This window comes from Elgaria multicarinata, chromosome 4, assembly GCF_023053635.1.
Source record: "Elgaria multicarinata webbii isolate HBS135686 ecotype San Diego chromosome 4, rElgMul1.1.pri, whole genome shotgun sequence".
Classification (NCBI taxonomy): Eukaryota; Metazoa; Chordata; class Lepidosauria; order Squamata; family Anguidae; genus Elgaria; species Elgaria multicarinata.
Genome location: NC_086174.1, coordinates 50769293 through 50781219, shown reverse-complemented (window position 1 = coordinate 50781219; position 11927 = coordinate 50769293). Strand labels below are relative to the sequence as shown.

The window sequence follows — 11927 nt, the reverse complement described above, 5'->3', positions numbered from 1 at the left end:
GCAGCATCTAATGCGGGGAAGGGGAGGTCTAAGGGGAGGGGATGGCCAGAGGGTTTTCCATCAGCGGCTCACGCAATGCGATCTCCGCACGCAACGGGGAGGTGACACTCGGAGGCGAAGAAAACTTCGGCAGCCTCCAGGGAGAAAGAAGAAGCGTTGGAGGAGGAGGAGGAGGAGGTGGTGGGCGTTTTCCCGACCTCGCTCTTTCCACTCTTCACTGGCGGCTGGACACTCGGGAGCTCCGCTTTCCTACCAGGGCGTGTGGGGCTGAGCGTGGCCGCCGCCGCCCGGCAAAAGAGAAGGCTGGCAGAGGTCTCTCCGGAGGAGGCAGCGGCTGCAGCGCGCCAGTTGTGCCAGGCGGGTGGCGGGCGAGGCTGGCAGGTTCCCCCTGCCCTGGCCGCCTCCCTCCGCCGCCGAAGAGGGCATCTGTCGAAGCGCTGCTCCGCGCCCTACGGATCTCTCGCCAGCGCTGTAAAGGGGGAGGCGGGCAGGCGTCGCAGGCAGTTCACCGGTGGCGGGAGCCTCCTCGGGCTGCTGCCCCCGGCATCTGCCAGTACCGGACCTGCCAAGAGCCGCCGCCAAGCCCCTGGGTCTTCAGCAGCTCTCCCAGCCCAAGTCCGGGAGCTGAAAAGAAGTGCTGCTGTGAGCAGAGCTCAGCCTTGGCTGGACGCATGATGAGCCGGAGAGAGCTGGGAGACGCTTCTTTGGTGCACAGGTTAGTGGTGCGCTCATTCCCAGGAACTTACTTTGTTGTCCCGTTCTTTAAAAATAATAATTAAAAAATGGAATGATTGCAGTTGTGCCTAGCGAGCACCCACCATGCAGGAAGAACAAGGAGGAGTTTTGAAGCACCCGAAAGGCCAACACGTTTATTTGGGCATAAGCTTTGGTGGACACTGTCCAAAGCGCATGCCAAAAGGTAGTGTGTTCATCTTTCCATGTGTCACAACAATTCTTCGTTGTTTTTGCTGCAACAGATTAACACCGCTACCCCTCTTGAGCATGAATTAAGGCACTTGCCCTTCCAAATCCACTCCCCCCCCCCCACAAGGTATCCCTTCTTAAGGGAAGTTGCCAAAAGAGAGGACAGAGTCTCACTCCAATGCTAAAACCGGCAAAGATTTTCTTCCAGCAAATGTGGGATAACACTGTGGGATGAGACCTTGATGGTCAACATGCATTCACACTTCTAGATCCCGTCCACTTTTAATGAGACAAGAGATCTTCCAGACCCCTTTTCGAGGGTTGAATAGTGTTTATCTCTAGAACCTATTCCTTAATAATCTTTTAACCACCCAGTTGTACATATGGTCAAAATGAGTGTTAATGGGTAGCATTTCAAGCGCTAGTTTGGGGGCGTTGTTGTTAAAATGGTAATTTAAATCCGTGGGTTGTATCCAATTTTAGTCAAACTTAAGTCCCATTCATTTTAATGGGTCTACTCTAAGTAGGAGGATTAACATTGGATACCGACCCATGTTTGTGGATGCAAATGCGGAACCCAAAGTTCTGAATGTTTTGCAACCAATGGGTTTCTTCTAAAGCTGATTTTAGCGTGGCCAATCAAGCCCCTGAAATGCCACACCTACAATTTAGGAGCTGGTGGCCAACTCCTGAGAGTCCTACTGAGTTCACAAATTGTGGGGCTGCCATCCTACTTCTATGCACAGTCAAATTCTATGCACAGCATATCAAATTAATCACAGTAACACGATTTCCACATAATGGCCCCAATCCTGCTACAGTTTGTTGTGACTAATCTGCTCCATTGCTTCTAATGGGAAATAAGGCTGAAACCTATGTACACTTACCTGAGTGTGCACCCTATGGAACATAGCTATCAGGCTGCATGTAGCAAATAGCTTTATCTGGATCACTTCAATGTATTTAGCATCCGGACATAAGGATGTAACCCTTAGCACAGTTACAAGGAATAAGTTCCACTAAAATCAATGGACTTTCTTTTGAGGAAGAATGTAAGTTTATGTGCACTTACTTGAGTGCACATTACGTTCTACTGAAATCAGTGGGCTTTACCTTCAAAAGTTCTACTGAAATCACTGGACTTTTACTTCCAACAACACATAGCTAGCATTGGATTGCACATTACAGCATTTCTGATGCATTTTAATCACATGAGTATCCATCCACTGCATGGCAGCTACAAAAAACCTCAAGGAGATTGATAGGCAGCTAAATAGGCTCAAATACAAGAACCCTGAAATGTATGTGGAATATATGTCTAGCAAATAGGGCTGCACTTTGCCCTGTCCCTCATCTGGGAAAAAGTGAGGATTTTCTGATCATTACAATGACCTTATTTTCCCCTCAGTCCCTTTTGTTGGAAGGTAGTGAATCAGCTGAGCACTAGTTGCTAGAATGCTGCATTTGGATTCAGATTTAAATTCCCATCCTTGGGTGGTCTTGGACAAGTTACAATCTGCCACTCTAAACTACCACACTAAGTCAGGAGGATAAAGAAGATAAGAGTTGTAAAACACTTTGTACAGAGACAAAGAACCATGGGGGATTATTACTATTGCTCAGACACAGAGAGATTGTTGTCATTTTATTTTGTATAAACCACTTGGTGCGGATATGGTGGGATATGAGGTATATAAATACATTGAATAGGACTATGACTAATAGCAAGGCTGGACATCTTGATCAGTAGCAGGGCTACAAATGAGCCACTTTCATAAAGCTACAATCCATTTTCCTTTGGGTAATTCAGATGAATGGAATTAACTACATTTACTGTTTTTTTATAGTCTGGCACCAACTAATGAGAAGGCTTTCTATTTAGCAAGTAAGAACAGGTGGATATTCTTGGTGAGTGTTTCAGTAGGGCCACCGGATTCCCTTACAGATCCACAAAGCTGCACCTCATTCCGAAGAATTGTGATCCCTTTTCATTTGGACAAGCATTTAGTGGTTAGGAATGAGAAGCAGGTCCTTGTTCATTGCTATGTTCTGGCCCAATCCTGGCCTAATGTTTTTGTGCCGAAGGGCTTGATTTTGAGGTGATATAATGAATGCCTACACATGGAGATGTTATCTGGGAACTGCAGGTTTTTCTACGCTGCTCTAGATTCCTACCTGGTGTGGTTCATAGACTTGCAGAAATATGACCAATGCTCACATAACATTTCTAAATGTAAGTTTTCATTTAGCATTCATACCATTCCATTTTTTCACCCTGGCCAGGCTATATGACAAGCAAAACTTCTACAGGTCCAAACTGTTTTGGCATGCAAATACAGTAATGGACAAAGCTTCTACCTGTTGAGTTTTTTGCCTGTGTGTAGCTGTTTAAAAGTTAGCAATCCAATATTCATGGGATGTCTTTCAAAAGCAAGGACCAAAGGTTATATTCAAGGCAGGATGGCTAAACACCGATAATTTTTTTAAAAGGAAAAAAATACTTAAAAGACCAGTTTAAAAAGACTGGATAGCTCAGTCCTAGCATGCTTATTTAGAAGTAAATTCCATTGTTTTCATTGGGGGCTAGATCTCTACTAAAGGCTGGCAGGGAATGCTGGGAGCTGTAGGACTCTTTTCTGCCTAAACATGCATAGGATTACACCCTGTGTTTAAGATTGCAGCCTTAGATTCACTTACTTGGTTGTAAGCCCCACTGAACACAGTGGGAGTTACTTCTGAGTAGACAGGTACAGGACCTGACACTTTAAAAAAAAGAATTTGTTTTAAAATGAAGCCTATAATTAATTTAAACTGGTTAAATCCTACACTTCCCTGAACTAAAACTCTGTTTACGATTCTTGTCTACACATATTGAATATAACCCTATTTTTCTTTATAAAAGAAAATAAAAAACATGGATAAACAGTTTATGAAGCAAGTATTATAAAGATGATACAGTATGCCATACATTTATTAGTACAACAAATTACTTGCACAGGATTGCAATCTCAACCCAACATCCAGCGCACCTCTGTACTGGATTGTGGCCCTTGTTTTCAAGTAAGTGGGTTTAGCTTTTCTTTGCAAGCAAAGAAAAACCTACTACTTTCATAGGTAAGAACCTTCCCTCCTTGTCTCTAGAAACAACGTATTTAGTGTAATGAGCGAGATGCATGTCTGAGATTTTGGTTTATAATCTTAGATAGCATAAAGGCTTTATTTAGTCGCAAATCAGTATGCTTCATTTGTTGCTATAGCAACCCGTCAGTATACACCCTTGTTCGAAAACGCATGGATTGCAACATGGGAAATTTAATTTAAATCAGCTTTTAAAATCTCTTCTCCCCCCACCGGCCTTTAAAATCAACTCACTGTGGTTCGAAGTGTTATTATTGACTCCGCGGTTGGTTTTTACGGCCCAAGAAAGCATCCCCTCAACCCAGCGCCCGCCTGACACCCACCCACACCCGGAGGGCGCCGGATTAAGGAAGGCAGCTCTGGCCGCTTCCACTTTCGGCGTTGCGTGTGGGAGACTTGGAGTGCTCCCCCAGGGAAAGCCCCTCGCTGCGCCGCACTGGAAGAAGGTTTTGGCAGCGTTTTTTTTAAAAAAAAAAAAAAAAAAAAAAGAGGGCGCGATATTCCAACAGGCGCCTGCAGCCCTCCGCGGCGAGCTCAAATGCGATGCCTGCCTGTCACTTCGTCGTAATTCCTTCTCGAAGCACCACAGCACTCCTAACGCGGCCCTTTTCGCCCTGCAGCGTGCTCCCCCGAGGCCTGAAGGAAGCGTCCCCGGCCGGCGTGCCTCCGGTGCAAGGCTTGCTGGCGCTGCTCCTCTTGCTGCTGGCTGCTTTGCACGTGGCGAAGCTCCTGGCGCGGGAGCGGCTGCGACGGAGGAGGCTGGAGCCGCCGGGCCCTTTCCCGTGGCCTCTGCTAGGCAACGCGGCTCAGCTGGGCAGCGCCCCTCACCTGGCCTTCGGGCGCCTGGCGGCCACCTACGGCAACATCTTCCAGCTGCGCTTGGGCAGCTGGCCCGTGGTGGTGCTGAGCGGCGAGCGCGCCATCCGCGAGGCCCTCATCCGCCAGGGAGCCGCTTTCGCGGGCCGGCCCCGGTTCCCGTCATTCCAGCTGGTGTCCGGCGGGCGCAGCCTGGCCTTCGGGGGCTACTCCGACCTATGGAAGCTGCAGCGGCGCCTGGCGCACTCCACCGTGCGCGCTTTCTCGGCGCGCCGCCTGCTGGAGCGGCCCCTGCTGGCCGAGGCGCGCACCGTGGTGTGGCTACTGGCGGGCGCCTGCGCCGGCGGCGCCTTCGTCGACCCGTCGAGGAGCCTGGTGGTGGCCGTGGCCAACGTCATGAGCGCGCTGTGCTTCGGCCGCCGCTATAGCCACGCCGACGCCGAGTTCCGGCGCCTGGTGGGCCGCAACGAGCAGTTCGGGCGCACGGTGGGCGCGGGCAGCCTGGTCGACGTGCTGCCCTGGCTGCAGCGCTTCCCCAACCCGGTGCGCTCCGCCTTCCGTGCTTTCCGTGCCCTCAACCACGAGTTCTACAGCTTCGTGCGCCAAAAGTTCGTGTGGCACCAGAGCAGCCTCCGGCCCGACGACACCCTCCGCGACCTCATGGACGCCTTCATCCGCCTCCAGCAGGCGCAGCCCGGCCTGCCGGTGGAGCACGTGCCGGCCACCGTCACGGACATCTTCGGGGCCAGCCAGGACACCCTCTCCACAGCCCTGCAGTGGCTCTTGATCTTTCTCATCAGGTAAGCTGACGGGCTTGGGTGGCTAGAAGAAGCGCTGTGCGTGCGCACCACCGCAGCAGCTGCTTAAAGAAGGGGGCAAAGAGAAACTGATGTCAATAGAGAGGAGATGCTGTTGAGGATTGAAAAGACGACACCCCGGGAGACCCCTTCCTATATTATTAGCATTCTCCTCGTCCTCCTCTCCATTTTACCCACATAACCACCCTGTGAGGTAGGTTAGGCCAAGAGTCAGTGACTGGCCCAAAGTCACCCAGTGAACTTCATGGCCGAGTGGGGACTAGAATCCAGATCTCTCAGTTCCCAATCCAACACTGTAACCACTACACCACACTGCCAGTCCTAAGTATTTCCCCTTGGAAATTAAATGTGGTTTAACAGAGCCTTGAAGGATTTTATCGGCTCTGCAAATCAGAACTGCTGTAGCCCTCATCAAAAATCTTTCACTCCCCTTTTGTGTTGAAAGGGAGGCTGCTATTGGCATTGTCTTCTGTTATGGTGGGGGAGGCGCTGGGGTAGAGGAAGGAAGCTCCTCTCATGGAAGGTGTCTATGTCAGATTTTGGGAGATTCATCCCTTCTCTCCACAGCCTACCCCATTTGGCATGGTCACCTGACTGTCTGTCTACCATTTTCATAGGGCTGCTGTGGGGAAGAGGTCCAGGGCAATTTGCTTCTGACAGCCCTGCTGGACACGACCTAAATCTGGATGTGACCTTTCAATGCATGCTCGGTTATAGACCCCAATGGCTCAGTTCTGCAAATGTTAGAGACTAATTTCCACCCCTTAATTAACCCTGTTTGGTCCATTTTTATACAAATTCCCACAATAGTATTAAAGACCGCTATTATATATTTTCCTGATTTTCAGGGTTCCCTCTTCTCATATTACACGCTACCCAAGTTGATATGCCCCACCCCACCGACAACCCTCTATCTAGCATTTTGAGGGGGCAGATATGTCTGCTTCCATCAGCCCTATTGCAGGTGCAGAAATCTGGAACCAACCCCATGTTTTTCATTTTAACACCCTAAGCATTGGAGCACACTAAGCTTCATCCCACGTACCTGCTTCCCTCGGATTATCCCTGTAGTGCTAAGCTTTCGTGGTTGTTGTTTTTGCTACCGGGCGACAGCGATCCTTTGCATACCAGAAAGTGAGTTTAAGGGGGGAAATGTAAAAAATCATAAAAAATCAACAGATGACCCAATTCAGTTCAAATTTGGTATGCTTAAAGCTCTCCTTAATATCTATTACTGTGCCAATTTTGGTGTCTTTATCTTTAAAGCTTACGCAGATGTAAGCATTTCTTTAAAATCCTGCTCCTGCACTCCACTGGCAGCTCAGAAGATATGCTCAAAAAGTAGGGGCTAAATACAGCAAATCTTTTTGCTTTATTGCACAATTAAGGCAGGATGCATGGGAGTACTTCCCAATCAAAGCAGATTATAAGGTGGAAAACTTCTGAGTCCTTTGCATGCAATTCACAGTGTTTGCACAGTATAATGCTGGTGTGATAAAGCTAACTATCTCTTCACGCTGATATTTCAGAGCTGTTATGTAGCCAAGTTAAAATCTTTTCACCATCCTCTTGGGATGTTCTCAAGTTTGCTGCATCCAGTTTATGTTTTGTTGACAAAAATCCTATGCTTACGAAAGGAAATAAAATATTCCTATTAAAATGAGCTATTTTTAAAAAATATTAGCCATTCCTTTGTGAAAACATGGTAGGTAGGACTTTCATTAATTGGAATCTTGATCTAAAATTCTATTTCAGAAATGAAATTCACATATATGTCACCATTTGCTTTGACATATGTCTTAAAATCCTTGTCAATAAAGTTCGTTTGAAGTAGTCCTTACCTGTGTTTCTTCATAATGCTGTGTTAGTGAAGCCAAACATTAAAGGCATTCTATTATTTGTCCAAAGCCTATTGAAGTGAATGCTCTTACCTTTTTTTCAGTAGCTAAAGAAATTCCCAGTGTATTGGGCCTTACCTGATTATTTGGGTGTTTTGGAACCCCCCCTCTCTTCTATAAACAATCTGCCATCAGATCCTTTTAAGAGTAACATCAGTCTGACTGAATCAGGTGCTTTTACTGCCTTGGACTGTGTTTTGAATAACAGTCTGGTACCCTAATATAAGTTAAAATTTGGCTGTTTTCGAGATAAAATTATTAAGCATCACCTTGCTACATAGAATTTCAGCAAACCTGGAATGAGGCAAAGATTGTTCCTTTAATAAAAGAAGGTAAATAAGGTTGCATCATATGGTCTAATTTCATCATTAAATATGGATAATAAAAAATGTCAATTTGGGCAAAAACAAAGGCTTTAATAGTATTGTGGGATATTATATAAAAATGGACCAAACAGTTAATTAAGGGGAGGAAATTCATCTCTAGTATTTGTAGAGCCATTCATATTATTAACAATCACAACTAATCCTACCCTTCTCTTGTTCCTAGATGCTGCTAAAGCAATATCCCCCCCCCCCATCCCCTTCTCCAGCCAGGTACTGAAAGCCGTCGTTATAAGAGGAAATTTAGCACTGACAGTTAAAATCTTAATACTGGACTCACAAGTTCTTTTTCACCTTTGATTGCATTGAATGTAGAACCACTAGCAATAGCAATCAGACAGAGCAGCAACTAATAATATGAAAGCTGTTAAGACTCAACCGGTTTTAGTAAAAAAAACTCACTGTTTTTGTATGCAGAGGACCTGATGCTGTCATTAGAACATCCAACTCACTCAACTGGCTATTTATTTCATCTGATGGTACTTAAAGTCTGATCTCAGCATATAAAATAAATCAATCAGAAATAATGTTTAAATAAATATATCAGCATCTAATAAAAATCAAATAATAGGACAACAGATTTAAAAATAAGGTTAGTTGGGAGGTAAGATGCCTCGGTATAAAACTCTGAAGTGAGCCAGTGTATTTTGAGAAATTGAGCTATCAGGCTTTAGCCAATAATAAAAAAAAGGACATGGATAGACTACATTAATTTTTTTTCTTGATTGACAGAAGTATCAAGTATTAACATGGCAAATCTTCCTAAATGTTTATGGCTTTACCTCTGTTAGGTGCAATCCTATGCATGTTTGCCCCCACCTTTTTTTTAGGGCTCGGGGGACCACCATGAACCACACTTTCTGCATCCTTGTTATAAGGCTTGGCTGTCTATCCAGTCCACTGCAGAGTCAGTCCTCAAATGCAGGGAGATCACACGAGGCCTTTTTACCTCTCTTCCTGTGTTGCATGTTTGTGCAGGAGAATGGGAAGCTTGGGGTTACGTCCCACGTCACTGTCCATCCTGCCTCCTCATAGCTCCATCCGATGAGCTTTTTAATGCGTGCTCATTACTGGGCACTCGCGAATTACTCACATGACGTCGTCTGCCTCTCACCCATCTTCCTCTCCTTCTGGCCATTATTGCGCTGCAAAAATACCCTCATTAAGTCTAGTTGCTGCTCTCTCCTACTGGGCTGAATAGGATTAATTGCTTCCTGTTTTCAGGAAGCGCCGTGGGAGTGGCAACGGGAGCCGCGCGTTTGACTAGATGTGACGAGGCTTTTAGTCTGAGAACATAGAACCTCACATTCCTTGACTGAGTGGACAGAAGTGAAGTTTAGACAGGGATATGGGAGCTGTGTAAAGGTGCAGAACAACAAGGAATGAGTGAGGAAAATAGGTTTGTGTGTAACTCTGTGGGAATCCTCCTGCGCATTGTATCTGTGCCCACATAGACTGGATCAAGCCACAGACCCTGTTCAGACAACACGCTAAATCATGCTGTTTAACCACAAAATGGTTAATGGAATGTATTGACCTTAATGCATTCCATTAACTATTTTGTGGTTAAGCAGCGTGGTTTAGCATGTTGTCTGAACCAGGTCATAATGTGTTATCTCTAGACTCATAAATGTGCTAGTTCAAGCAAGAGTCCCAATGAAATAACAGCATTGTTTAAAACATATAAACACCCCATCTACAGCAGGGATGGGGAAAGTGTGACCCTCTGGATTTTGTTCGACTGGAACTCCCATCATCCCTCACCATTGGCTGTGCTGACTAGGGCTGATGGAAGTTGATGTCCAATAATATCTGGAGGGGTACAAGTTCCCCACCACTGATCTAGAGAAAGACACATTTTTTGCACACAGTAGCTGCTCTTCAGCAAGCCTTTCTTTACACTCATACAGAAAGTACATGTTTATTACAAGGAAAACATGGGATTCCAAATCCTTTGATTTCTTTATAAAGCAAAGGGGGGGGGGGCAATTGCAAGGGTGAATTTGTGGGATGGAGGTGCTTAACCATTCCTTTGCCTGCTGATTTTTGCCCCCGTAGCCTATTTTGATTGAGGCAATTTTTAATTGTTTTTTCCCCTGCTGGGTTTCAAAACTGTAAGGAAGCCCAGCTGCTGCAAAAGCCACCTTGGGGAACAAGCACATTTGTAGGGGAGAACAGCAGGGACAGGAGGGGCAATCATGGGCTTTGGGCGTGCATTCTCCCAGAAAACATCTCTTCACAGAAGGGTTGTGAATCCCCAAACATCTGTTGTTGTTTTTTAACCAGGTACCCAGAGGTGCAAGCTAAGCTGCAAGAAGAAATCGACAAAGTCATTGGCAGAGACCGCTTGCCTTGTGCTGAGGACCAGCCCCATTTGCCTTACGTCATGGCTTTCCTTTACGAATCCATGCGCTTCAGCAGCTTTGTGCCAGTCACCATTCCGCATGCCACCACTGCCGACACCACCCTAATGGGCTATCGCATCCCCAAAGATACGGTGGTCTTTGTCAATCAGTGGTCAGTGAATCATGACCCGGTGAAATGGCCCGCCCCAGAGGATTTCAATCCAGCAAGGTTCCTGGATGAGAATGGATTCCTCAACAAAGACCTCACTAGCAGCGTGATGATTTTCTCCGTTGGAAAGCGTAGATGCATTGGGGAAGAGCTATCCAAAGTGCAGCTCTTTCTCTTTATCGCAATCTTGGTGCACCAGTGCAATTTCACTGCTAACCCTAAGGAAGATTCCAAAATGGATTTCACCTACGGCTTGACTATTAAACCGAAGCCATTTACACTCAATGTCACACTTCGAGATACCATGGATTTACTGGATAACACTGTACAGAGACTTCAGGCAGAAAAGGGCTCTGAAAATTGCCTGCCAAATATGTAAGCTCTGAAATTTGAACACTGTAATAATTGTATAAGGATCTTGATTCATCCTTCTCTTTTTATATTTAAGTGAAATGAATTGAAATATAATGTATTCTGGAGAGCTATAAGCATGATATGAAGTAAAACTATGTATACCTTTTTAAAAATTGGTATCTTCCATACCTTTGCATTTCTTGCCAGCCATCAAAGGCATTCTCCAAAGTATTGGTTGTTGTTGTAATTCTTAGGGTGGTTCCACATACTGAGTATGGAATTGCCAGGCTTTCCAGTCACTGCTATTTCAGCAGCATCTTTAATGGTGGTGACTGGAAAGTTTTTCTTTAAAATTATGACATTCCAGCGTTATAGCGCTATCACAGTATTTCATATAAGTGGTCTTTCACTAATAATATATTTTTAAAAATTATATCCAGACAAGCATTTTACTGTTAATTAAAAAAATGATTTTTAAAAAGTAACAGGGTGATAAAATGGCACCACTACAAAGTGCTAAGCTTCAAATGGCCCTTCCGGTGAATTGCACCTTCCCAGCCAGCATCAGTTATGTCATGCCTGCTGGTATGGATAGAACATATAAAAGATGAAAGTGCAATATCCTGGGTAACAATAGAAAGTCTTTTCACACAGCACATACTTAAACTATGGAATTCATTTCCACAAGATGTAGTGATGGCCACCAATTTGGGTGGCTTTAAAAGGGGTTAGGACAAACTCACGGAGGATAATGCTATCAATGGCTAACAGTCCTGATGGCTATATGCTACCTCTAGTATCATAGGCAGTAAGCCTAAGTACGCCAATTGCTGGGGAACATGGGTGGGACGGTATTGTTGCACTCACATCCTGCTTGTGGGTTTCCTGTGGACAGCTGGTTGGCCACTGTGATTAGAATGTTGGACTGGATGGACCTTTGGTCTGATCCAACATGGCTCTTCTGATGTTCTTAATTGCAATTCTGCTTGTAGCTTACAGCTGAAGAACTATGATGATTGGCACTAGAAGCTACCCACATGGAACCAGTCTTAGCCCTAATCTATTTTTAAAGATTCTACATC

General features: G+C 45.5%; 1 protein-coding gene across 1 annotated transcript; it reads left to right on the top strand.

Annotated features, from left to right (window-relative positions):
• Positions 1-674: 674 nt before the first annotated feature.
• LOC134398342 (cytochrome P450 1B1) lies at positions 675-11131 on the top strand. The gene is made up of 3 exons (XM_063125625.1): positions 675-715; positions 4683-5678; positions 10264-11131. Exons 1-3 carry the CDS (start codon positions 675-677, stop codon positions 10868-10870), a joined length of 1644 nt encoding a protein of 547 aa, XP_062981695.1. The 3' UTR covers positions 10871-11131.
• The last annotated feature ends 796 nt before the right edge of the window (positions 11132-11927 follow it).